Source organism: Phyllobates terribilis, unplaced genomic scaffold (genome assembly GCF_046119375.1).
Source record: "Phyllobates terribilis strain yellow unplaced genomic scaffold, ASM4611937v1 Scaffold_1__5_contigs__length_1240528914, whole genome shotgun sequence".
In the NCBI taxonomy this organism is placed as follows: Eukaryota; Metazoa; Chordata; class Amphibia; order Anura; family Dendrobatidae; genus Phyllobates; species Phyllobates terribilis.
The window spans coordinates 689,339,018-689,365,152 of record NW_027362761.1 but is presented as its reverse complement, the minus strand read 5'-3'; the positions used below and the strand labels follow the sequence as shown (position 1 = coordinate 689,365,152).

Sequence of the window (26,135 nt, the reverse complement as noted above, 5' to 3'; positions counted from 1 at the left end):
AAATGGATCCCAAAAACTGTTGTGCAATTTCCCCCGAGTATGCCCCGATACTCCAAATATGGGGAAAATACACTGTTGGGGCACTCAGCAGGGTTCAGAAGGGAAGGAGCACTGTGTGACTTTTTGAACGCAAAATTGTCTGGAATCAAGAGCGGATGCCATGTCACATTTGGAGAGCCCCTGATGTGCCTAAACAGTGGAAAAAAACCCCACAAGTGACCCCATTTTGGAAACTACACCCCTCAAGGATTTAATCAAGGGGTATAGTGAACATTTTGAACACAAAAGGTACAACACAGAATTTGATAACATTAGGTCATCACATTGAATAAGTTGTCATTAGTCTTGAGCGCATGTGCTCTCTACTGGAGTTTGTATCGGGTACTCGGGTATACACCATGTATCGTATTTTTTTTTTTTTATGCCGTTCCGCGTGTGGTAAAATTGATAAGGTAGCTTAATTCTTCAGGTAAGTACGTTTACAGCAGTGCCACATTTATATATTTTTTTTAGATTTTGGCGCTTTTACACAATAAAAACTATTTGATAGAAAAAAAATATTTTTTGTATCGCTTTATTCTGAGAGCTATAACTTATTTTTCAGCTGATGGAGATGTATGCTGGCTTGTTTTTTGCGGGACAAGATGACGTTTTCCGCGGTACCATTTTAATTTACATTAGTATTTTTGATTGCGTTTTATTCCATATTTTGTTTGGCGGTTTGATAAAGCATAGTTTTTTATCTTTTACCGTTTTCACTAAAGGGGTTAACTAGTGGGACATTTTTATAGGTCAGGTTGTTCCGGACGCGGCGATACCAAATATGTGTACTTTTATTGTTTTTTTTATAATCTGTATTTATCGGTATAGTATATTTTTATTTTTTGGGGATTATTTTTTTTATATTTTCACAATTTTTTTTTTTTTTTTTTTTTTTACACTTTCTGGCACTTTTTTTTACTTGTACACTATGTCGGGTCACCATGACAACATCCGGGACCCGGCAGACACAGCGCAGGACCCCGGAGAGGAGGTAAGTAAGCAGTGCTTACCTCCTCTTGCTCCCGGAAAGCTGCGATCAACTTCGATCACAGCATTTCGGGGGTTAATGTGTAGGGAGAGGTGCGGTACCGCTTCCTGTACATAGTACTGGTGGCAATCGCGCCCGCACAGCCTGTTTGCGGGCGAAATCGCCAGGGCGTACTAATACGTATCTGGCCTATAAGGCCCAGGGCACAGATGCGTATTAGTACGCCTCGGGTCAGAAAGGGGTTAAGCCCTCTTTTAGAGCATACATACAGCATATTATAGTAAGTCCCCAATCAGCACTGCAAGGCACAAAAAAGACAGTATTGTACTCTGTCCTCGGAAGGGCAGAGAGAAGTGCGCCTGCGCAGGAACGCAATGGGGGGACACTTAGTGGATGATGTAAGATGCATCATCCACATGAAGTAGGAAAGGTGGACGATGATTGTAAGAAGAGAGGAGGCACTGGATCAAGACCAGAGATGTCTATCGGACCATACCGCGTCGTGTGGGAGTATAATAAAAAAATTAATTTGTGCCTTGCATAGGGAATTGGGGACATATATAGAGCATTCTAGAACACTGTATATGAAGGCGTACAGATGCTGGCCGTACCTTTAATCTGTATAAACTGTAGCCATCAGCTTTCAGCTGTATTTAAAAGCCGTCCTGCAAGATCCCAGCCTCCCGCAAACCTAAGAAAATAGCTTCTCACTCTCCTTCTCGTAAGCTGATCAGCAGCGTCCAGTCGGATGAATATGCATGGACCCTGCTCAGCGCCTCCTCTGACCCCACAATCACCATCCTCCTGCCTTTATTGATGTGACTGAAGTCTCCTATGTCCTCCACAATCTATTGCGCTGCGCAGCTACTGTTTCCTCCTGTGCAGATGCTAGAGAAGAACAGACACAGGAGCAGTCAGCCATGTCAGTCAAGGCAGGAGACTGTGAATCAGGCCAATAGTGAGCAACTGTTGGCCACACAACCCCTATATCCGGGGAGCCGGCTCAGCGCCTTTCCATTTTTTCTCTTTACTAGTGCTCTCTGTTACCAGCTTCCTTTTTCCAGCCATATTGGTCATTTATATACTTATTTCTTCATCCAGTGATCTCATCTTCTTCTCACTTTCTATTAGCATCCTCTGTCATCTGTCTCATTCTGTAAGCAATTGTCCTCTGTTGTCTGCCTCTCAACCCTTGTGCTTGTGTTCTAATGTTCTCTGTTATCAGTCTATCACTCCCTGTGGCTGGCTTCCTTGTGATCCAGCACTTGTGCCTGTGTTCTACGGTCTTCTGTTATCAGCCTGTCACTTCCTGCTTGTTTGCGGTGTCTCAGAGATGGATGTGCTTTGGTCCGACATGTGCATATCAACCCAAGGACAAAAGCAAAAGACCTTGTGAAGATGATGGCGGAAGATGGTAAGATTGTTTCAATGTCCACAGTGAAAGGAGTACTGTATTAACATGGGCTGAAAGGCCATTACTCCAAAAGAAACATAAAAAAAGCCATATTAATGTTTGCAAATGCACACAGGAAGAAAGATCTTAATTTTTTGAGACATGTCCTGTGGTCTGAAACTAAAATTGAACTTTTTAGGCATAATGACCATCGTTACGTTTGGAGAAAAAAGGGAGAAGCTTGGAAGCCTAAGAACACCATCCCAACTGTGAAACATGGGGGTAGCAACATCATGTTGTGGGGTTGTTTTGCTGCAGGAGGGGCTGGTGCACATGAGAAAAGAAGATTATGTGGCAATACTGAAGCAACATCTTTAGGCTATGTGCCCACGTTGCGGATTACAAGCGTATTTGATGCGGAATTTCCGCAGCGGAAGCGCTTGTAAAACGCTTGTCAATCCACACCCCATGGTCCCGAATCAGAATTCGCAAGTTCTACGCCCATGCTGCGGATTTTTCCGCAGCGTTTATGCTGCGCTCAAAAATCCACAGCATGTCCATTAATTTTGCGTTTCCGCATGCGAAATTGCCTTTTCAATGTAATAAAAAACGCAAGGCAATTCCGCATGTGTAATACATGCGAAAAACGCTTGCGAAATTCCGCATGCGTTTTTCTGGGCAAGGAGATGTGGAAATGAAGCGCAAATTTTCCGCTTCAATTCCGCAACGTAGGCACATAGCCTAAGACATCAGCTAGGAAGTTAAAGCTTGGGCAGAAATGGGTCTTCCACATGGACAATGACCCAAAGCATACTGCCAAAATGGTAACAATGTGGCTAAAGGATAACAAAGTCAATGTTTTGGAGTGGTCCTCACAAAACCCTGATCCCAATCCTATTGAAAATTTATGGGCAAAGCTGAAAAGGCAGGTGTGAGCAAGGCGACCTACAAACCTGGATCAGTTACACCAGTTTTGTCAGGAGGAATGGGCCCAAATTCCGACCAACTATTGTGAGAAGCTTGTGGAAAGATATCCCAAACGTTTGACCCAAGTCATTCAGTTTAAGGGCAATGGTACCAAATACTAATGAAATGTATGTAAACTTTTGACTTTGCAGTAAGTAATAAAATTGCCTTAAAACCTTCTCTCTCTCTCTCTCTCTCTCTCATTCTGGCATTTGGCAAATATTAAAAATTATGGTAATACTAATAGACCTAAAACGGGAAAGGTTTATTCTGATTTTATGTGAGATATTGAGAAAAACATGCATATGTGTCTTTTTATATAGTGTATGTAAACTTCTGGTTTTAACTGTAAATCTCTGAATGACGTGATTCAGATGAAACCCCTGAGGGATCCATTCACTATAATGAGTCCGTACTCTGGACTACATCTGGCTTCTGTTCAGCTTTGTCCTTTTTTTACGGTGCCCACTGAAGGGGTGAACTAGGGTGACACTTTTAAAAGCTGGGTCGTTCTGAACACTGATAAGAAATGGGTACTTTTTTTGTTAAGTGCATTATGCTGCACTTACATTAGGTAGCAAAAACCTAGTGACAGATTCAGCACATCTATACCATTAGATCTGTGACTAATGGCAATGTAGGTATGAATATTACTTATGTATGGGAATCTATATAGTGGAGCAAATATCAAAGGCCCAAAAATATTTTCGTGTTCTTACATATACATACTTTTTCTTTTTTTATTAGACTCCTGAAGAAGCCCAGAAGTGTCACTGCAGCAACTATTGGCTCATAAAACATTATACATAATCCTACTTCTATTGCACAAAACATATCTCAAATCCAAAAAAATTATAAACTGGAGTTTGCAATATGACCCTGGAATAATGAATATAAAAGTGTAATGTGCACCAGCAAACCTGAAGCATTGTAAATACGGCATGCACGGCGTTCCGGAACATTTTTCTGGATTATTGTCCTTATTTGAAGTTTGAAAAAAATAAAAACAAGTAAAATGAGAACTTAACACCACCACCTAGTGGCCACTGGGCTAACCGTTCTCAAACTTTAATTTTGTACATTAAAACAGGACTTTACTTATACACTTTTGCACGCAGTGTGCTTAAGATATATTTATTAACATATATACAAACAATTCATCAATTTCATGAATTTGAGGTACAATTAAATAAAACATGGGGTGATGGGTGTAGATCACCCCAATAATTATCCCATTTTTCTTAATTAAAAAAAAAAATTAAGTCTTCACAAATTTGTGCATAGAGTGGGTTGCTGCATATGCACAGGGGTACTGACCAGAGAAGTTTCTGTAGTCAGCTTCTCTCAGACCATTCCACATCTGTCTCAGCATTGCATTAAGTCATATAGTCACTCTTCATTTAGAACTCAGCCAATGCCACACTTTGGCTTTCATGTTTCCAAAAAACTATTGTTGGAATACAAAGTCTTTTCTTAGTTATATACTTTTTTCATTTAGCACTGGAAGTACATTTGGAAGTATAATGCCCACACAATCACTACAGGAAAAAGATGTTAAATAGGAGAGCAACAGACATGAAAACAAAGGATATACACCAGTGACAAAATCCTCGCTTCCTAGTCTGTCCTCTGCCCTGTTCTCACCCCGTTAGAATTTTGCTGCCTGGGCCTAAAGCTCAAAGTGCAGTGCGGCTTACATTAAAGCCAGCAAATATAGGTAGTAACTCAATTATTGACTCCACCCAGGGCACATCCCCAAGTGCTCCTATTGCATCAATCAAGGTTATATTAATGCAGTCTCCTACCAGGAAAGAGACACTATTTTTCGAGACTAACCAAACTTCACAATTTACTAATCAGGACACCTATTGTAAGGCTGCTTTCCACCACAAACCAATAGTGCTCCAAAAATGGCTTCCTCTGGAAGCCAGTGAGTAATGCTCTTTAAAAATACTCATTATGTAAAAAAATAAACTAGGCAGGACTTAACTTATTTTCACTGCACAACCTCTTTATCCGTAGAATAGGTGATAACTTGCTGATCGATGGTGCTCCCACCGGTCACTCCCCCAACTAACAAAGTTGTCACTTACCCACAAGTTTTGAAACAACGCATGAATGCTACAGAAACAATAACGATCTTTAGCTACTATGATCATTATTGGTGCCATTGTTGTCCAGGAATGAAGCCTATACGGATTACAAAGCATGGGCCTGCACCAAAGCAAGGTTTGGATGTATTGTCTCTACAAGGGTCAGGAATTCAGTACTAAATCGGTCATTTTGTCATCAAAGCCCTGAGCAGCTTCATACATTTTAAAAGAGTTTTCCCACAATCACACCATAGAGGATAGATGATTGGTTAGGAATAACAAGAACGGGGATCCCCTTGTTTGAATGGAACAGCGGTGGAACATGTGAACTGATGCTTAATTCAAGAATGGCCAAGTATAGGGATTGGCTCTCTCTGCCAGCCCCATAAACTTTAAAAATGGAGCGGCAGTGCACATGCTTGACCGCTGTCTCAAACAGATTCATCTACCCACCCAACGATGCACCAAAGCTGTGATTGTAGAAAAAAACTGATTTAAATTGGACAAACTCTCTAAAGATGCATAAAACAAGGAGAGTGGTTTTCAAATATTGAGACTTGTATTCCAACTCTAGTTTCCCTCTAAAAAGAACACCATTTTATACTTTTATTAAAAATATGAATTTTGAAAAAAAAAATATTGGCACTCATGTGGTAGACTGCAGACTGATGTGACCATCTACCCAGACCTCATAAGAATATAATTTATGCTGGACACATTTGGCCTGTACAAATAAGGGGAATATTGCACTATACCAGACCAGTTAAAGCAAAGAAACAGAAGGTGAAGGTAACAATGGCAGTCCTCCGCCTACCAATCACCCCTAGAAATGAATAAATGTTACAGTTATAAAATGCTGTAATATCCTTAAAGAAATCAATGTGTTTTATTTTATATATGAGAGCATAGGGTAAAAGGTAGTATGATGTATAAATGCCATTGGATCAGCGCTTCTGTTTAAGAGAATGTCTAAACTTTACCACCATTTCATTTGAGGTTCAAAATTCTATGCCAATATATCCAAAAAAGGTGTCTGGGTCCATTTTTATCCAATAATCTTACATTTACGAAGACAAGTGTTACATAGATAAGTTTTTATCTGATGATCGTTGGGATTAAAATGCACAATATATGTTAAGAGGCATATGCATCTGCAGCAGACAAAGCAAGACGACTAAATCTATGCCTGCCAAAACAAGGCAAAGATTTGGGCTGCTTGTTGCACTAATTGTTTTGGCTTTAAATTTAATAATGACCCATTATTGTCCACGCCCTCCAACGAAGCCTAGCCCAAGCTTTCTACCACTTTTCAAAAGTGTTAAGGAGGAAAAAATAATCACAAATTATAGAAAAACTATGGTGTGTGCCCTAATCTGAAACCTCTACTTATCACAAAAGCAGCATAAATGGGTTAACGCCCCCCAATAGATAATATACTGGCTGTTAGCCACTACCACTATGCAGTGAGCTCCCCATAGTGGCAGATGCAAGCATCCAGCATATTTCCTTTTTAATTGGAGTCTATGCAGGAAATTTATGTTAGTCTGAATCAGCCAAACAAGGCTCAGACTGTTTTAAAGATAGATTAAGAAATTAAATAGCCCAGAACCTATTTATATGAAATAAAGAAATGGTGTTCAAGAGTAGGACATTCACTGGATTTAAGAACTTATTATGCAGAATTTGCCAGAAGCACCAATCCAATTTTATTCACGAGCACAGCTTCAGGAACGCATCTTATTTTTTGATACCTATTCACTTCTAATCTACATAGTAAGTGTATATATGCAAATACACACTTCTATATCTGTATATAGCTTTCACTTCTACGTAAGAAACAAAAGTGCAATAGTATAGTAGAACAGGTTTTAGACATTCGTGTACAGCCTTTTTCAGCAGTCACAGGTGGAAAGGCACAAATACATCTTCTAAATACCGACTGCCACAACAGGCTGAAGCTACGGGGCCTCCAGATGCAGTTCTGCTCCCACATATGCACTTACATTCCATAGCTTTGAGAACTCAGTGAAGCACTGGAAACACAGGGCGAAAGTATAAAACACTGGTCTGCAAATATCTGTGGGGCAGACTTTACTCTTCTTTATATTCGATCACTCATTCTTGGTCCAGTAGTTGTGGAGTGAAATTATGAAAAGCTATATTGCCCATAAAGCATCTGCTATAAAACCTCAGGAAACACCTATTAGACTAGCTTAAATAAGAATATCCTCTCTGAAGTATGGCTATTAAATCGGTCAGAACAGGTACCGCATCGTGCACATCAGAGTATACAGATTGCGTACACAACATGTATGCCCACACTACACCCACTTCTAAAGTGTTCAGAAAAGACTGGTAGTCTCGTTAGCCATTTTAAGTTTTTTCTAGGCCAATTCGTGGCATTTATTTGACTTGAGTGACAGACTGAAGTAAAGCAGTTGCAGTCAGGGTGGGTGCGTGCACACGACACACGTATGCACAATTATTTTGCTTTTTTGTGCTGCAAACTAGACACTCCAGTCGCAAAAAGATTAATGGTGCATACAGCTCCTTCCCAATAAAAATGCATTTCTCCCAGAGGTAAGGCCTGAACATCTAAAACAGAGATTCAGCTTGCATTTAATCAGACCCATGCTCTGCATCTATACTCGGTTGTGGCACACTAGTTTCGGAGAGCAACCCTGATGACACAGACGCTGAGAGATTGTTTTGGTCTACATCAGTGCTAGTAACTGAAGATCTCATAGGGTTACAGTCTGTGGGAAGGGTCATTACTTTCACTTGGGGTTCCTTGAGTTTTTTGGGACTATTACTAGTTGTAGCAGTCGGCAAAAGAGGAGGAGGGTCACCAGTTTGCGTCAAATCTGTAGTGCCAGCTTCGCGAGGTTGGCTACCAGCCATATCCCGTGGTGGTTCTTCAGACAGAGCTGTCAGAAGCTCTAAAACATCTTCTACAGGTTGTGTAGGAGCTACATCTACATCTGAATCAGCTGACATAACACCTGCTGCCAAGCTAGCTGTTGGTGGCTGGAGACTAAAGCCAGAGCCCGGGGGAGGCATTACAATGGATGGCTCAGATGTAGTGTTGTTGTTCAGGTTGTCCTGAAGGCTGGTTTGATTCTGACCAGCCTGCTGGTTTTGAAGGAGCATTTCCTGGATACGAATTTGCTGAAGGATGGCAGGAAGTTCATAGTGATGGAAAAAGTAGATCATAGAGTGCTGTGGAAACAGAAGGAAAAACATATCAGACATTTTTTGCGATAATTGCAATTGTGCATAAATCTATTTTTACTATATATATATATATATATATATATATATATATATATATATATATATATATATATATATATATATATATATATAAGAATCATATAGAAGAGCCCAAATTCCTACAAAAATTACTGCATGTGAATTCCACCTAGGGGACTCACTTTAGACTCTTGTTTAGACAAACCCTTTAAAGCATCTTGGAGAAGAGGTCATTCTTAATTTTTACCCTCCTCAACTTTCCAAGAGCCAAACCTTTTTTATTTTTCAATAAGCTGTAGTAGGGCTTGTTTTCTGCAGGACAAGTTGTTGTTAAAAACGACACCATTTTTTCAAGAGCCATAACATTTATATTTTCTGGCCAATATAGAAGTATCAGAGCTTGTTTTTTTCAGGACAAGTTGTACTTTTGAATGACACCATTTTATCATGTGATGCACTGTAAAGCAGGAAAAAAAATCCAAGTGCACTGAAATTGCCAAAAAAAGGCAATCACAATTCTTTTTGTTTTTTTTTATTTACCAAGTTCACTATATGGCAAAAGTGACTGATATTTACTATACGGTAAAACTAGTGATATGATTCTCCAGGTCAGTATGAGTATGTCAAACATGCATACTTTGTTGTTTTTTTTTAAGTGGTGAAAAAAAATTCGGAAATACATAAAAAAAAAAAAAAAAGTTACTGTTTTCATTTTTCGGGGTATTGTGCTGTGTGGTGGCTTATTTTTTGCGAGCCAAGCTGACATTTTTATTGATACTATTTTGGGGTAGTTACAACGTTTTGATCACCAGTTATGGCAATGTTGTGGTGGCCAAAAAAACATAATTCTGGAGTTTCGATCTTTTTTCTCATTAAGTCATTTACCGATCGGATTAGTTTATATTTTGATAGATCGGACTTTTATGAACACAGCAATACCAAATGTGTATTTTTTTATTATTATTTTTAATGGGGCAAAAGGGGTGTGCTTTGAACTTGTGTTTTTTATTATTTTAAAAACTTTTTTTTTTTTTACTGTATTGAATAGTTCCCTTAGGGGACCTGAAACTCGTCTGATCACTTGACCTATACATAGCAGTGCATCAGCATTGCTATGTAGAGAGCAAATCACGATCTATTAATGCTACTCTCGGGCTGGCTTTCGCAGGAGGATCGTAATGACAAGCACAGGGTGCAATAGCAGACAGGGGGCCGGCATATGACGCACCAGTACGTCATATATCGGGATAACTGATTGAAGGGAAGCCATCATCAGAAAATGATGTATTGTTTAAAACAAGTTTTTGTGTGTATATTATATTATATTATAATATATATATATATATATATATATATATATATACACACACACACATACACACAGTTGAAACCATAAGTTTCAACTAAATAAAAAGACATTAAAGGCTGTTTTTCTCAATATCTGACATGAAATCAGAATAAACCTTTCCCGTTTTAGGTCAATTAAAATTACCAGAATTTTTAATATTTTGTAGGTCGCCTTGCTCGCACCTGCCTTTTCAGCTTTGCCCATAAATTTTTAATAGGTCTTTAATTAAGGTCTTTGTTCCTGTGTACATTTGCAAACATTGATCTGTTTTTTTTTTTTTTTGTTTCTTTTAGAGACATGGCTTCTTCCTGGCAGAGTGGCTTTTCAACTCATGTTGATACAGCACTCATTTTCACTGTGGATATTGACACAATCCTACCAGCTTCCACCATCATCTTCACAAGGTCTTTTGCTTTTGTCCTTGGGTTAATATGCACATGTCAGACCAAAGCATGTTCATCTCTGGGACAAAGAACCAGTCTCCTTTCTGAGCAGTATGATGGATGGACATTCCCATCTTGTTTGTACTTGCGTATAATTATTTGTACAGATGAACGAGGCACCTTCAGGTATCTTGAAATTGTACCCAAGGATGAGCTAGACTTGTGCAAGTCTACAATTCACTTCCTGATCTCTTTAGACTTTCCCATGATGCTACACAAAGAAGCAGTGTGTTTCAGGTGTGCATTAAAATACATCCACACGTGTGTCTAATTAAATCAGGTGTTGTTAAAGAACCTATCAGAAGTGTCCAAACACATGACATCATCATACAGGCAGTCCATAATTGTTTAAAGGCATAGTAATCTTAATGTATGTAAACTGTTGACTTTGTTTGTGAGTACCACATTTTTAATCTTGATTTCTTTTAGTGTTTCTTAAAGCCATAAAGTTGCCATTTGAAAGGACTTTAGTTTTGTGCCATGTCTGTGATCTGCTTTTTTTCAACAACATTAACCCCTTAATAACATCTGACGTACTAATACGCGTCTGTGCCCTGGGACTTAAGACCCAGACCCGTATTAGTACGTCATCGCGATCGCGCGCGCACACAGGCTGTGCGGGCGCGATCGCCGCCGGGTGTCAGTTGATTGTCACAGCTGACACCCGGTACTATGTGCAGGGAGCGGTCCTGCACCGCTCCCAGCACATTAACCCCCGCTATGCTGCGATCGAAGTCGATCGAAATCGATCGCGGCATTGCGGGGGCAAGGGGAGGTGATCGGCGATACTCACCTCCTCTTCCGGCTTCCAGCGCAGTCTGCAAAGGCTTCCCGGGTGTTGCCATGACGACCCGATGTCGTCATGACAACATCCGGATCACCAGAGAGCAGGAAGATTGCTTGGACATGCGCAGTGCATCTCCAAGCAATCTTCACACTGTGCACTTTTGACAGCCTTCATGGCATAGGGATGGTGCTCCATTCCTGTGCCATGCAGGCGATCAGAAAAAAAAAAGTGAAAGTCCCAGAGTGGGACAAAGTAATAAAGTGTATAAACTGTGTGAAAGTGGGAAAAAAAAAAAAAAAAAAAAAATGTGCAAAAATATTATAAAAAAATAAAAAAAATAATACACCAAAAATAAAAATATAATGTACCCATCAATAAATATTATTATAAAAAAAAAAAAACCACAATAAAAGTACACATATTTGGTATCGCCGCGTCCGGAACAACCTGACCTATAAAACTGTCCCACTAGTTAACCCCTTTAGTGAACACGGTAAAAAAAAAAAAAAAAAAAAAAAAAAAAAAAAACGAAGCAAAAAACAATGCTTTATCACCATACCGCCAAACAAAAAGTGGAATAACACGCGATCAAAAAGACGCATATAAATAAAAATGATACCGCTGAAAACGTCATCTCGTCCCGCAAAAAACAAGCCGCCATACAGCTCCATCAGCCGAAAAATAAAAGTTATAGCTCTCAGAATAAAGCGATGCTAAAAAATATTTTTTTCTATAAAATAGCTTTCATTGTGTATAAGCGCCAAAACATAGAAAAATGATACAAATGTGGTACCGCTGTAAACGTACTGACCCGAAGAATAAAGCTACCTCATCAATTTTACCACACGCGGAACAGAATAAAAAAAAGAAAAAAAAACAATTCCTGAATTGTTGGTTTTTGTTTATTCTGCCTCCCAAAAATCGGAATAGAAAGCGATCAAAAAATGTCACGTGCCTGAAAATGGCACCAATAACAACGTCAAGTCATCCCGCAAAAAACGAGCCGTCACATGACTGTCTGCCAAAATCTGGAAAAATTATAGCTCTCAAAATATGGCGATGCAAAAACTAGATTTTACAAAAAATGCGTCTTTTAGTGTGTGACAGCTGTCAGTCATAAAAACCCCATATGATTCTGGCATTGCTGTAATCACACCGACCCGAAGAATAAAGTCGTCTAATCACTTATACTGCACAAGGAACGGCGTCAAAAATAAACTCTTGGGTTAGGATTGGGCTAGGGTTAGGGCTAGGGTTGTGCTGGGGCTAGGGTTGTGCTGGGGCTAGGGTTGTGCTGGGGCTAGGATTTTTTTTCAAAAGTAAGAAAAAAAGATGACGATATGGCGACTAGTGTTGAGAGCAAGTGCTCGCTACTTGAGTTTGCATCGGGTGCTCTGGTATGCATTGAGTATCGTGGGTATTTGAGTGACATGCTCGAGTCTCTGCCCCATATGCTTCGCGGCCAAAATATTTTACGGGGATTGCCTGCCATGCACGAGCGATCCCCGCATGTTTTGTTTTGGGTGTCTAATAACCGTGAAACATGGGGAGCAGGGACTCGAGCATGTCACTCAAGCACACGCTGTACATGGTGCATACCTGAGTACCCGATGCAAACTCAAGTAGCGAGCACTTGCGCTCAAGAATAATGACAACTTATTCAATATGATGACTTAATGTAAACAAATTCTGTGCCGTACCTCTGGGTTCAAAATGTTCACTATACACCTTAATAAAATCCTTGAGGGGTATAGTTTCCAAAATGGGGACACTTGTGGGGGAGCTCCACTGTTTAGGCACATCACGGGCTCTCCAAACGCGACATGGTGTCCGCTAACAAATTGAATGGAAAATCGGCTCAAATTGTTAGCGGACGCCATGTTGCGTTTGGAGAGCCCCTGTGTGCCCAAACATTGGAGCTCCCCCACAAGTGACCCCATTTTGGAAACTAGACCCCACAAGGCACCTATCTAGATGCATAGTGAGCACTTGGAACCCCTAGGTGCTTCACAAATTGATTCGTAAAAATGAAAAAGTGTTTTTTTTTTCACTTTTTCATTTTTACGAATCAATTTGTGAAGCACCTGGGGGTTCCAAGTGCTCACTATGCATCTATAAAGGTGCCTTGGGGGGTCTAGTTTCCAAAATGGGGTCACTTGTGGGGGAGCTCCAAAGTTTGGGCACACAGGGGCTCTCCAAACACAACATGGCGTCCGCTAATTATTCAAGCAAATTTTACAATCAAAAAGTCAAATGGCGCTCCTTCCCTTCCGAGCCCTGCCGTGCGCCCAAACAGTGTTTCTTCCCCAAATATTGGGTATCTGCGTGCCCAGGGGAAATTGCACAACAAATTTTGGGGTCCATTTTTTCTTGTTACCCCTGTGAAAATAAAAAAAATTGGGTCTAAAGTAACATTTTTGTGAAAAAAGTTAAATGTTCATTGTTTTCTTCCACATTCAAAAAATTCCTGTGAAGCACCTGAAGGGTTAATAAAGTTCGTGAATGTGGTTTTGAGCACCTTGAGGGGTGCAGTTTTTAGAATGGTGTCCCTTTTGGGTATTTTCTGTCATAAAGACCTCTCCAAGTGACTTCAAATGTGATGTGGTCCCTAAAAAAATGGTTTTATAAATTTTGTTGGAAAAATGAGAAATCGCTGGTCAACTTTTAACCCTTATAGCTCCCTAACAAAAAAAAATGTTGGTTCCAAAATTGTGCTGATGTAAAGTAGACATGTGGGAAATGTTCTTTATTAACTCTTTTGTGTGACATATCGCTCTGATTTCAGGGCTTAAAAATTCAAATTTTGAAAATTGCAAAATTTTCGCCAAATTTCCGTTTTTTTCACAAATAAACTCAAGTGATATCGAAGAAATTTTTCCACAATCATGAAGTACAATATGTCACGAAAAAACAATCTCAGAATCAGGGGGATCCGTTGAAGCGTTCCAGAGTAATTACCTCATAAAGTGACAGTGGTCAGAATTGTAAAAATTGGTCCGGTCATTAACGTGCAAACCACCCGCGGGGCTTAAGGGGTTAAACAACTGAATGAACATCCTCCGAGCCCGGTGATTCCATAATTTTTGCCAGGGGTTGCACTATACTACTGGATGACAGAGACTCTAGCTCAGTAAAATCAATTTTATTAAATAAATATCCCCAATTAATCTAGATGTGTGGTGAGCACCTTGAACCCCCAGGTGCTTCACAAAAAAATTATAACGTTGACTTGTGAAAATAAAAAATGTAAAAAAAAGTTTTTTCCACAAAAATGTGTTTAGCCCCCAAAAATTATTTTCACAAGAGTAACAGGAGAAAGTGGACCCCAAAATTTGTTGTGCAAATTCTCCTGAGCACGCAGATACCCCATATGAGGTTGAAAACTACTTTTGAGGCACAGTGCAAAGCTCAGGAGGGAAGTAGCGACATATTGGAGTTCATATTTTGCCGGGCTGGTTTGACTGTGCCATGTCACATTGGCAGAGCACCTAAGGTACCAAAACAGCAGAACCCCCCCTCCCCATAAGAGACCCCATTTTACAAACTACATCTCTCAATGAATTCATCCAGGGGTGGAGTGAGCATGTTGACACCACATGTGCCTCACAGACTTTTACACCATTGGTCGGTGAAGAAAGAATAATTACATTTTTACCACAAAAGTTTTGTTTTAGCCCCAGAATTTTACATTTTCTGGGAAATGGGTAAAAATAGCACCAAAATTTGTCACACAATTTTCGCTGAGTGTAGAAATACCTTATATGTGGCTGTACAGTATTGCTTAGCCATATGGTGAGACTCTGGAGGGACGGAGGGCTATTTGACTCCTTGAACACAGATTTTCTTAGAATAGTATACAGACTCCATATACAGAGCCCCTAAGTGCTAGAAGAGCAGAATCCCCCCTCACGTGACCCCATTTTGGAAATTATACCCCTTTGGGAATTTATCTACAGGTGTGGTGAGGATTTTAACTACATGGGTGTTTTCCAGAAAAGCAGCAGTGGCTCTTGTGGAGTGAAAATTCCAAACTGACATTGTAGTGACTAGTACGTCATGCCCACCTCGTGCTTCAGGAGACATGCACCCGTAAATTAGGTGAGCTCTCATTGCTACAGAAAAGGCAAAACATGTGGACGCTAACTGCGGTTTAGGCACACTGGGGCTCAGAAGGGAGGTGGGCATTTGTATTTGGGAGCAAAGAATTTGCTTAATCTCTTTTGGGGGGCAAGAGCCATTTCGCTTTTCCAGAGCCTTTGTGCTACTAATCACATGGAAGCCCCCTATATTTCTGCTAAAAGATTACGGCCTTGAGTGCGGACTTGCTTTTTTTTGTGATCCTAAATGTTCTGTAAAATGTTGCCATTTATCCTGAGTTCTAAGCTGAGCACTGATGTTGGGGTTTCCATTTAAATCTCCGAGTGACGTAATTCAGATGAAACCCCCGAGGAATCCATTCACTATTATGAGGTAGCAGAGTTCTTTCACACGTTAGTGTGTGCAATACATGTGGTGACAGTTTCCACACGTACTGGAGACACTGACACACGCAGACCCATTCAAATGAATAGGTCTGTGCACATGTCAGTGTGTTTCCACAGACCGTGTGTCCGTGGGCAAAACATGTTCCGTTTTTTTTTGCGCTGCATGGGCCGCAAAACGTCCCACACTGATGACATCCATGTGTCAGAGTGACATGTATCGGCGCCTGGGAATCCGTATACAGTTAGCTCTGTTCCCAAGCGCCGGGTGCTGAATGCTGCCCTCATCATTGTCCTCTGCTTGTGCTGCGATCAGCGCAAGCAAGGGTCAATGATGAGAGTAGCATTGTGCGCCCGCTGTGTCCAGGTCTAAAAAATAATAAAATAAAAAATCCTTATACTCACCAGTCCAAAGATGTCCTCCGCTGCAATCCACCTGACCGCTTACACAGAGGAGCCCGGGAGAATGACTCACTCCAGCGAGCGAGCCCTGGAGCTGTGCTGAGCTCAGTGAATGACAGTACACCGCTCACTGAGGGCAGCTCTGGGGCCCGCTCACTGGAGCGAGTCATTCTCACCAGCTTCTCGGCGTGAGCAGTAAGATGAATTACAGCAGGGAACATCGGACAGGTGAGTATAAGGATTTATTTTATTCTTATTTTTACACCAGGACACAGCGGGAGCAGAATACTACTCTCAACATTATCCCTTGCTTGCGCTGATCGCAGCGCCAGCAGGGGACAATGATGGCAGTGTTCAGCAACAGGAACTTGGGAACAGCACTAACTGTACCGCTGATTCCCAGGCGTCAGTAAGTGTGCTCCTGATGCGGCACACGGGCAACAGATGGTTGCCACACGTATGCCACACAGGTGCACATGGACACACATATCTTGGGTACTGTTTTTTTCCAGTACTGTAAGTATATAAGAACGTGTGAAACCAGCCTTACTCTGGACTCCATCTGGCCTCTATTTAGCTATGTACTTTTTACCAAAGGTTCACAAAACTGTGGCCGACGGCATTTTAATGTACACCTAATAAAAAGACAGACACAGTGGGATCACAGGCCAGACAGCATCCAAGGTGCCTAGATCTGCCTCATTACAGGGAATCTTCAGCTGGTGGTTCCGTCTGAATCACGTATTTCAGAGATTTACACGTAAATCCCGGTGTAAGCACTCAGCGCAGGATGAATGTGAACCGAGCCTTACTGCGATTTTTGGGAGGTAGAATGAACAAAACAGCAGCAGGTGAAGAATTGGTTTTATATATTTTTTACGCTGTTCTTTATGCGGTATAAGTGATTAAACGACTTTATTCTTCGGGTCAGTGCGATTACAGCGATACCAGATTTATATCAGGTTTTTATGACTGGCAGCGGTCACACACTAAAAAACTTTTTGCAAAGACTAGTTTTTGCATCGACATATTTTGAGAGCTATAATTTTTCTATATTTCGGCCAACAGAGTCATGGAAGGGCGATCGCAGCATTCAGGGGGTTAAAGTGCCGAGAGCGGTGCAGGCACCGCTCCTGGAACACAGTGCTGGGTGTCAGCTTTGAGAATGAGCTGTCACCCGGCGGCAATTGTGCCCGCACAGCTTCTGTGCAGGCGCAATCCATGAGACATAATACATATCTGGTCCATAAGGCCCAGGACACAGGGACATTATGTATCAAATCAGAAAGGGGTTAAATGACCATACGGATATTCAAAAGCATTTTGGCTAAAATTAAGGTCTTACATGATGACAACTTCATGCACTTTCAATTCATCACCACGGACATGGCATCACAACCACCAAACAGAAGTAATCACACTTTAAAAAAAAAAAAAAAATAATACAAAACTTTTGTTCACCACTGTACATACACACATTTCCAGATATACATTTTACACATACATACATACATAGTGGGTGAACTAAGTATTGAACACGTCACCGATTTTCTAAAGGTGCTATTGAGATGACATTCTCACCAGTTGTTGGTAACAACCCATCCAATCCACACTAGGCAAACAAATCAAAACAGATGTCTATATATTAAGTTGTGTGTAATAATGAGAAATGACACAGGGAAAAATGATTGAACACAAAGAAATAGATGCAATAAGCCATGTGAAGTCATGATACCAGTTGAAATCTATCAGTAATTACAAAGCAATTCTGCCACTTAGTGGAAAATAATATCAGCTGGTTCAACTGATGGCCTATAAAACGGTGTCTCATTACCAAGGTGCCACACAAGAAACATCTCATGATGGGTAAAAACCAATGAGCTGCCTCAATACCTTCGCAACATTATTGTTGCAAAACATACTGATGGCATTGATTACAGAAGAATTTCTAAATCACTGAAGGTGCCAGTGAGCACTGTTGGGGCCATAATCCAGACGTGGAATAAACAATTTCCCCATAAATCGGCCATTTTTCCCCCCGTAAGTTTTCAGATAAAGGAGTGAAAAGAATCATAAGAGCTGTCCAAGAGCCGAGGACCATCTGTGGACAGCTACAGAAAGACCTGCAATCAGCAGGTACCATTGTTTCAAAAAAACCAATACGAAATGCTCTCAACCTCCATGGCTTGTATGCACGCTCACCATGCAAGACTCCATTGCTGAGCAAAAATCATGTTGAAGCGCATTTAAAGTTAGCTCAACGACATTTAGACAAGCCTGTGAAATACTGGGAGAATATAGGTGGTAAGATGAGACCAAAATTGAACTCTTTGGATGCCATAATACACACTATGTTAAAACACCACACCAACAGTCAAGTTTGGAGGTGGGAACATCATGGTTATTTTTCAGCATACGACAATGACAAACGTCATATGATTGAAGGAAGGATGAATGGAAAATGTACCGAGACACTCTTGATAAAAATCTGCTGCCACCTCCCAGGATAATGAAGATGAAACGAGGGTGGACATTTCAGCAAGACAATGATCCCTGACACACAGCCAAGAAAACTTTCCATTGCTTTCAGAGAAAGAAAATAAAAGCTGTTAGCATGGCCCAGCCGATCACCTGAGCTGAACCCAGTATACAGTGTCCATTTTAGGACATGATCAGATTATCAAAATCAAACATCAGAATGATGTCAGTTTGAGGCTAAATACCCTGTCTGACAAGTGACTTTTACAACTGTAATAATAAAAAAAAGTCACTGTTTGCTGATGGGACTTGAACCCAAAATTCTATGTCCAGAAGCCAGTGCACTAACCACTGAGCTATAAACTCAGGTACAGAAACCTAGGAGTTCTATTTGGTTATATGATTTTCAGTGCAAACCTGATTGAAACTCATTGGGACTTATGCACAGACTGCAAGCAAGCCAAATTCAAATGATGTTTGATTTTGATGTGTGATTCTGATATGTGACTTTCTTCAAACATCAGAATCAGAATAACTTTTAGTCACCCTGAGTATTTTCATGGTTGATCTCATAAGACAAGAAAAGCCCCTAGTTACTATCACTTGACTGGATAGCACAATGGTAAGGCATCAGCCTCTGACACTACAGATGTCAAGGATCAAATCCCAATAGAAATAGGAATGTTATTTTTTTTTTAATTATGCCTGTTTAGCACACAAACTACAGGGGTGTTTTACTTTTAATATCGGACATTCTGATAGCCATCCTTACGTGTTAAGCGTTTCAGACACACTATTTGCATGGAAAATTACATAGCCAAAGTAAATTGGGAGGCACGAATTTACTACATATCTATTTCTAATTGACTGTACATTTGCATAATTTCTTTAAGGGGTCTAATGATAAAATTTCTTTATTGTAAATTTTTCTTTCCATCCACCCAAGAACTGGCTGCAAACTCCCAATTTACTTTTGCTATGTAATTATTATTATTATATCTCATTACCTAAATAATCAAATAATGAACCTATAGTTTAATGGTAAGGCATCTGTCACAAAGTTTTGGTTTGCAGCCAGGTCTTGGGTGGATGGAAAGAAAAATTTACAATAAAGAAATGTTATCATTAGACCCCTTTATCAAATGATGCAAATGTACAGTCACTTGGAAATCGATATGTAGTAAATTAGTTTGGCTATGTAATTTACCATGCAAATAGACAGCGTGTCTGAAACTCTTAACACGTCAGGATGACAGTGTCAGATATTAAAAGTAAAACACCCCTGTAGTTTGCGTGCTAAATAGGCATAATTTAAAAAAAATAACAATATTCCTATTTCTATTGAGATTTGAACCTTGACACTGTAGTTTCAGAGGCTGATGCCTTACCATTGTGCTATCCAGTCAAGTAACAATAACTGATAGCTTTTCTTGTCTTATGAGATCAACCATGAAAATACTCAGGGTGACTAAAAGTCATTGTGATTCTGATGTTTGAAGAAAGTCACACATCAGAATCAAACATCATTTGAATTTGGCTTGCTTGCAGTCTGTGCATAAGTCCCAATGACTTTCAGACAGGTTTGCACTGAAAATCATATAACCAAATAGAACTCCTAGGTTTCTTCAACTGAGTTTATAGCTGAGTAGACAGAGTCACTAGACAGAGTCACTAGACAGAGTCACTAGACAGAGTCACTAGACAGAGTGGGTATTTAGCCTCAAACTGACATCATTCTGATGTTTGATTTTGATATCAGATCATGTCCTAAAATGGACACTGTACATGTAGAAATTTTATGGAAGGAACTAAAGCTCAGAGTTCATAGAAGGAGCCCACGGAACCTTCAGGATTTGAAGAGTGTTTGTATGTAAGAATGGGCCAAAATCACACCTGAGCAATACATGCGACATCACCAACAAAGGCTTATGTAAGAAGTATGAAATAAATTTCAGTATTCAATACTTTTTCCCTGTGCATTTTTCATTATTTCACAACTTAATATGGACATACAGGTGCACTCACTAAATTAGAATATCAAAAAGTTAATTTATTTCAGTTCTTCAATGCAAAAAGTGAAACTCATTATATAGAGAAATAGATCACTCTGTTTCTAATGACAAGTGTTTATTTCTGTTAATGTTGATGATTATGGCTTATAGCCAATGAAAACACAAAAGTCATTATCTCAGTAAATTAGAATACTTTATAACAATAGCTTGAAAAATGTTTTTAAAATCCGATATGTTGGCCTACTGAAATGTATGTTCAGTAAATGCACTCAATACTTGGTCGGGGCTCCTTTTGCATCAATTACTGCATCAATGCGGCGTGGCATGGAGGCGATCAGCCTGTGGCACTGCTGAGGTGTTATGGAAGCCCACTTTGCTTTGATAGCAGCCTTCAGCTCGTCTGCATTGTTGGGTCTGGTGTCTCTCATCTTCCTCTTGACAATACCCCATAGATTCTCTATGGGCTTAAGGTCAGGAGAGTTTGCTGGCCAATCAAGCACAGTGATACTGTTGTTTTTAAACCTGGTATTGGTACTTTTGGCAGTGTGGACAGGTGCCAAGTCCTGCTGGAGAATGACATTTCCATCCCCAAAAAGCTTGTCGGCAGAGGGAAGCATGAAGTGCTCTAAAATGTCCTGGTAGACGGCTGCGCTGACTTTGGTCTTGATAAAACACAGTGGACCTACACCAGCAGATGACATGGCTCCCCAAACCATCACTGATTGTGGAAACTTCACACTAGACTTCAAGCAGCTTGGATTGTGGCCTCCCCACTCTTCCTCCAGACTCCTGGGACCTTGATTTCCAAATGAAATGCAAAATTTACTTTCATCTGAAAACACCACCTTGGACCACTGAGCATCAGTCCAGGTCTTTTTCTCTTTGGCCCAGGTAAGACCCTTCTGCCGTTGTCTATTGGTCATGGAGTTGCTTGACACAATATGGGGAGCACATGGAGAGCAATGAATATTGAATCTCCTTAATAGCGCGCACAGTGTAGCCACAGCTTCCTGCTGGACTATTGTGAGGGCGCATGGCAATGATGTTATGCGCGGCTCAAACAGTGAGATAAGTGCTGGCAGCAGATGAGGATGCAGCACTGGAGCAGAGGGAAGAAAGGCGAGTAGAAGTGTTTATTTATTTTTTTTTTGTGTGCAAATTGATGGGAATGGAGGGGGTGCCATGCATACCAGCAGGGCTGTGGAGTCGGAGTCGTGGAGTCGGTGCCCATTTTGGTGGAGCCAGAGTCGGTATAAAATGGACCAACTCAAACTCCTAAAATATATAATAAATAGGGTACAGTAGTTCAATGCAGTTTGTGGGGAAAATATTTCATAAGAATTTGGGAAAGTTATGAAATGTCCTATAAATGTCTGTCCTATTCCTGATCTAAGGGTCTAGACTTTTAGCTGAGATTAATCTGTGCTACAGTAAATTAATCACTTTAACATGAGTCATGTATGGAGGGAGTCAGGGTCGTGGAGTCGGAATCTGTGTCATGGAAATTGAGTCGTCGGATTGCTTGGCTTACCTACCGACTCCACAGCCTGCATACCAGGATGGAGGGGTGTCATGCATACCAAGATGGGGATGGGGGCCACGCATAATAGGAAGGGGGGGGGGGCATATATACACCAGGATGGGCGATATTAACAGAATTTGGGGACATTACCCCTATAAGTGTCAGCAACAGACCTCCTCTCCTTTAATAGTGCATCAGGACCACAATTTGTGCTTAAATTTTTTTTCTATTTTACTCCTCTAAAACCTAGGTGCATCTTATGGTCGGGAGCGTCTTATAGTCCGAAAAATATGGTAGATATATATACACATTCAAAAATAAGAAACAAAATACATTTAAACACAAAATCCTGATTTAAACAAGAGGTAATTTCTTGACGATAGCTTCTCTTTAAATTCCGCTGTTTGACTAAGCTAGTTCCAATCGCAGCAGTTAAAATTCCATAGGCTGGTTTCAGATGACTGATCAGATAGGAATACCTGGCCTTACCGCCGGCTCTCCTGACTTGAGCAGACATTCTCATAATCCTAAATGAGGCAGTTAGCTCAGGTCAGGAAAACCTGCGGATGGACTGGGCAGTCCAATCCAAGCACACACAGTGTAAAACAGGCCAAACATGTTTTCTGCACATCCAACATATGGACTGTGGATGTCTCTAGGTTGTATGCAATTATCAGCTGTTATACTCGGGCAGCCTTGAATGGTTATCTACTTTCTGAGTCTGCCCACCATAACATTATAGAAGTATGTCTCTTATCCCCTTCTGATGAAAATGCAAAAGAAAAAAAATAAAATAAAGATCATTACCTGGATGAAGAGCCAGGACGTGACCAGAGCCAGGCTGCTGTACTGACCATTGAAGCGATAGTGGTAGGCATAGAATGCAAAGTGATAAAGGTAGAAGAATCTGGATGGAAAAGGAGCAATGCCAAAAAAAAAAAAAAATCACAATAAATCAGATAATGAAAACGGTTTGGACTATTCAATCTACTAGTGTCTTGGTATATTACATATACAGGTGCATTAATAAATGTAACCTTTTTATGTGTGAATGTAGCTGAATAGTTCCTCAGGATTCTGTTAAAGCACCAATATACGGTAATAACTTGCATTAAAAATTAGGAACCCGAGTCGCAGTATCATGGTGCGAAAACATGGAATTGAAGACTAAAATGCACTTAAAGAGGTTTTCCAGTCTAAGAAGAAAAGTCTGCCGTTACTCTATGTGACTGCAGACTGCTGAATCAGAACAGTGTGTGATGGACACACAGTAACGATTCCTCTGTATTTCCCATACGGGTGGTTGGTGATGTGATGGTATGTAAGCAATTAGCATATTTCTGGCCACCAGCCAGCTAGTCTCACCCGGCTTCTCTCAAAGGAGAAGTCAGAGAATCCGGAGGAGAACCCTTTCAGGGAATAAAGGGAAATGTACGCATTGCATACTGCCATGATACAGATTTCTTCTCCGACCAGAAAACTCCCTTAAGAGAGAACCAATTAACCATTTTTTCAGAGTTAGTCCAATCTTAGCCTTTCATGGCAATGCAGACTGTTGAGCATAACTGTACTATATTGTTTCTGTAAATCCACTTAAAACGTCTGGAGACAGCTCAGGGTGTAATCATTTAAGAATATCATAAAATGAAAAAAAAAAAATGTTTCCACTTTTTTTCATTTTTTAAATTAAGCACTGTAAAATTCCAAAATGAATCCAAAAAAGCTATCATTGCAACTCACCTTAGCCAGTGCCTCTTGCTGGTGTTTGTGTGGCAGCAGATGGCATCATACTGATCAGCAAGCCATACTATGAGGATTATGTAGAAGGCAGTAGTTGTATCATTGAAAAACTCTGACATAATGGCTTCCATTCCTGTGAAAGCAGAGAAACTAAAGTAATAAAAATACACTTTAAAACAAGTCTTTCAGCTTTTGGGCAGCTAACTTACCTACAAGTGCCAGGATCACAGTAAGCAGTGGTGCAGCAGGAAAAGCAATGCTCATATTCATCTCCAACATTTGCAGCAAATCCACTGTAGAAGGAGGGGGTAGTGAAAAAACGTAAAGAAAACATGAGAGACACGTCTTAAAGACAAATGATTAAAATTTAATTCATATCAAGAACATGCTCACTTACCAATAAAAACAAATATTTGATGGTGAGAATACCTCAAGAGCATAGAGACCGAGAGAGTCTATAGGATAGGAAGTAAAACAGGCTTATCACTTGACATAGAAAAACAAGTATGGAAAAAAAAAAAAAAACATTTTAAAAATGCATTGTAAATATAGCGGGTGAAATAAGTATTGAACACATCGCCAATTTTCTAAGCAAATATATTTCTAAAAGGTGCTATTGACATGAAATTCTCAGCAGATGTTGTTAACAACCCATCCAATCCACACAGGCAAAAAAATCACACCATAGAAGTCTATGAATTAAAGTGGTTGTCCACCGCTTGGACAACCCCTTTTCATTCCTCATGTTTGGCTCCGTTTAAAAAAATAAAACATATACTCACCTCCTGTGCCGGCGCCGTTTCAGCGGTGTCTGCACTTGCGTTCCCAGGGTTCACGTGAGGTTGTTATAACACGTGAGCCCTGCACCCCATCACTGCTGGCGTCACGGTCCCCGCCATTTCTCTGTAGGTCACCACTGACTCGTGAACATCTCTTATGATCATTCTTTTTACTCCTTTCTCTGAACTCTTACAAGGATGGGCTGGTTTATAGTGCAATGATGTTCTTTCCACTTCCGAATTATGGCCCCAACAGTGCTCACTGGAAACTTCAGTAGTTTAGAAATTCTTCTGTATCCAATTCCATCAGTATGTTTTGAAATAAGGTTGCGAAGGTCTTGAGACAACTCACAGGTTTTGCCCATCATGAGATGTTTCTTGTGTGGCACCTTGGTAATGAGACACCTTTTTTAGGCCATCAGTTGAACCAGATGATATTTTTCACCAAGTGGCAGAATTACATTCTAATTACTCAGATTTTAGCTGGTGTCATGACTTTACATGGCTTTTTGCACCTCCCTTTTTTCAGGTGTTCAATACTTTTCCCCGTGATATTTCTCATTATTACACAAATTAATTTATGGACATCTATGATGTGATTTCTTTGTGTGGATTGGATGGGTTGTTACCGACATCTGGTGAGAATTTCATGTCAATAGCAGCTTTAGAAATATATTTACTTAGAAAATTGGTGACGTGTTCAATAGTTATTTCACCCTCTGTATGCCAAGTATACACTTCATAAAAGTTAAAAAGATTGTCCTAGTATCCAGATACCATTTGTGTCACTGAATAGTTTCTGATCCTTCAACAAAATGTAATATTTGGTATAGGGAATCCAAGATACCTAATTCTGAACATATATAGAATATTGTCAGCTACATCCTATTACTTAACATATAATGTTTAAGTTATTCAAACATCATAGCATGTAAAAAAGTAACTGTTCCCTTAGTTAAAGGGGTTGTTTCGTGAAGACAACCACAGTATGTGCCCTATTCTGTTGGTACCCCTTTTCATGAGTTATGACAGAAAGCTGTTCGTAAGGACTTATTCCATCCGTGTATAACACTGAAGTCCACATATCTAAATAACTGCTGAACTGGCAGCAGCGTGCCCAAATAAAATTACTTTTTTTTAGATTTGAGCAAATAATTTGCAGGGCCTGAGTCCTGTGAAGCTCATCCTACCCCCCAGCATATCCGGTACCTCTTCTGATTAATAGGCTGGCGACATATGTGCATCGCATCACAATGATAACGTTGCACTGGGTCTACTAATCAGGTGTGTCGGCAGGTAGGAGGAAGTTCATAGGGCTCTGGTCCAGCAGTCCATAGACTTCAAATGTGACCTCTGGACGAGGGTCATACAAATATTTTTGCTCAACTCTAGTCATTTGGTGGGTGCCA

At 40.3% G+C, this 26,135-nt stretch overlaps 1 protein-coding gene across 3 annotated transcripts in view; it reads right to left on the bottom strand.

Annotated features, from left to right (window-relative positions):
* Positions 1 to 4,482: 4,482 nt before the first annotated feature.
* Positions 4,483 to 26,135, bottom strand: part of TMEM259 (transmembrane protein 259) — a 139,917-nt gene continuing 118,264 nt past the window's right edge. For 2 of the 3 annotated variants that reach the window (XM_073685467.1, XM_073685457.1), the window contains exons 8-12: positions 24,345 to 24,402; positions 24,157 to 24,240; positions 23,948 to 24,080; positions 23,015 to 23,114; positions 4,483 to 8,701 (exon numbers count right to left, since the gene is read on the bottom strand). In XM_073685467.1, coding sequence (XP_073541568.1) covers positions 8,102 to 8,701; positions 23,015 to 23,114; positions 23,948 to 24,080; positions 24,157 to 24,240; positions 24,345 to 24,402 — 975 coding nt within the window. In that variant the 3' untranslated portion in view covers positions 4,483 to 8,101. Of the gene's footprint in view, positions 8,702 to 23,014; positions 23,115 to 23,943; positions 24,081 to 24,156; positions 24,241 to 24,344; positions 24,403 to 26,135 lie in introns of those variants that run through there. The other variant, XM_073685477.1, reaches the window with a different exon arrangement.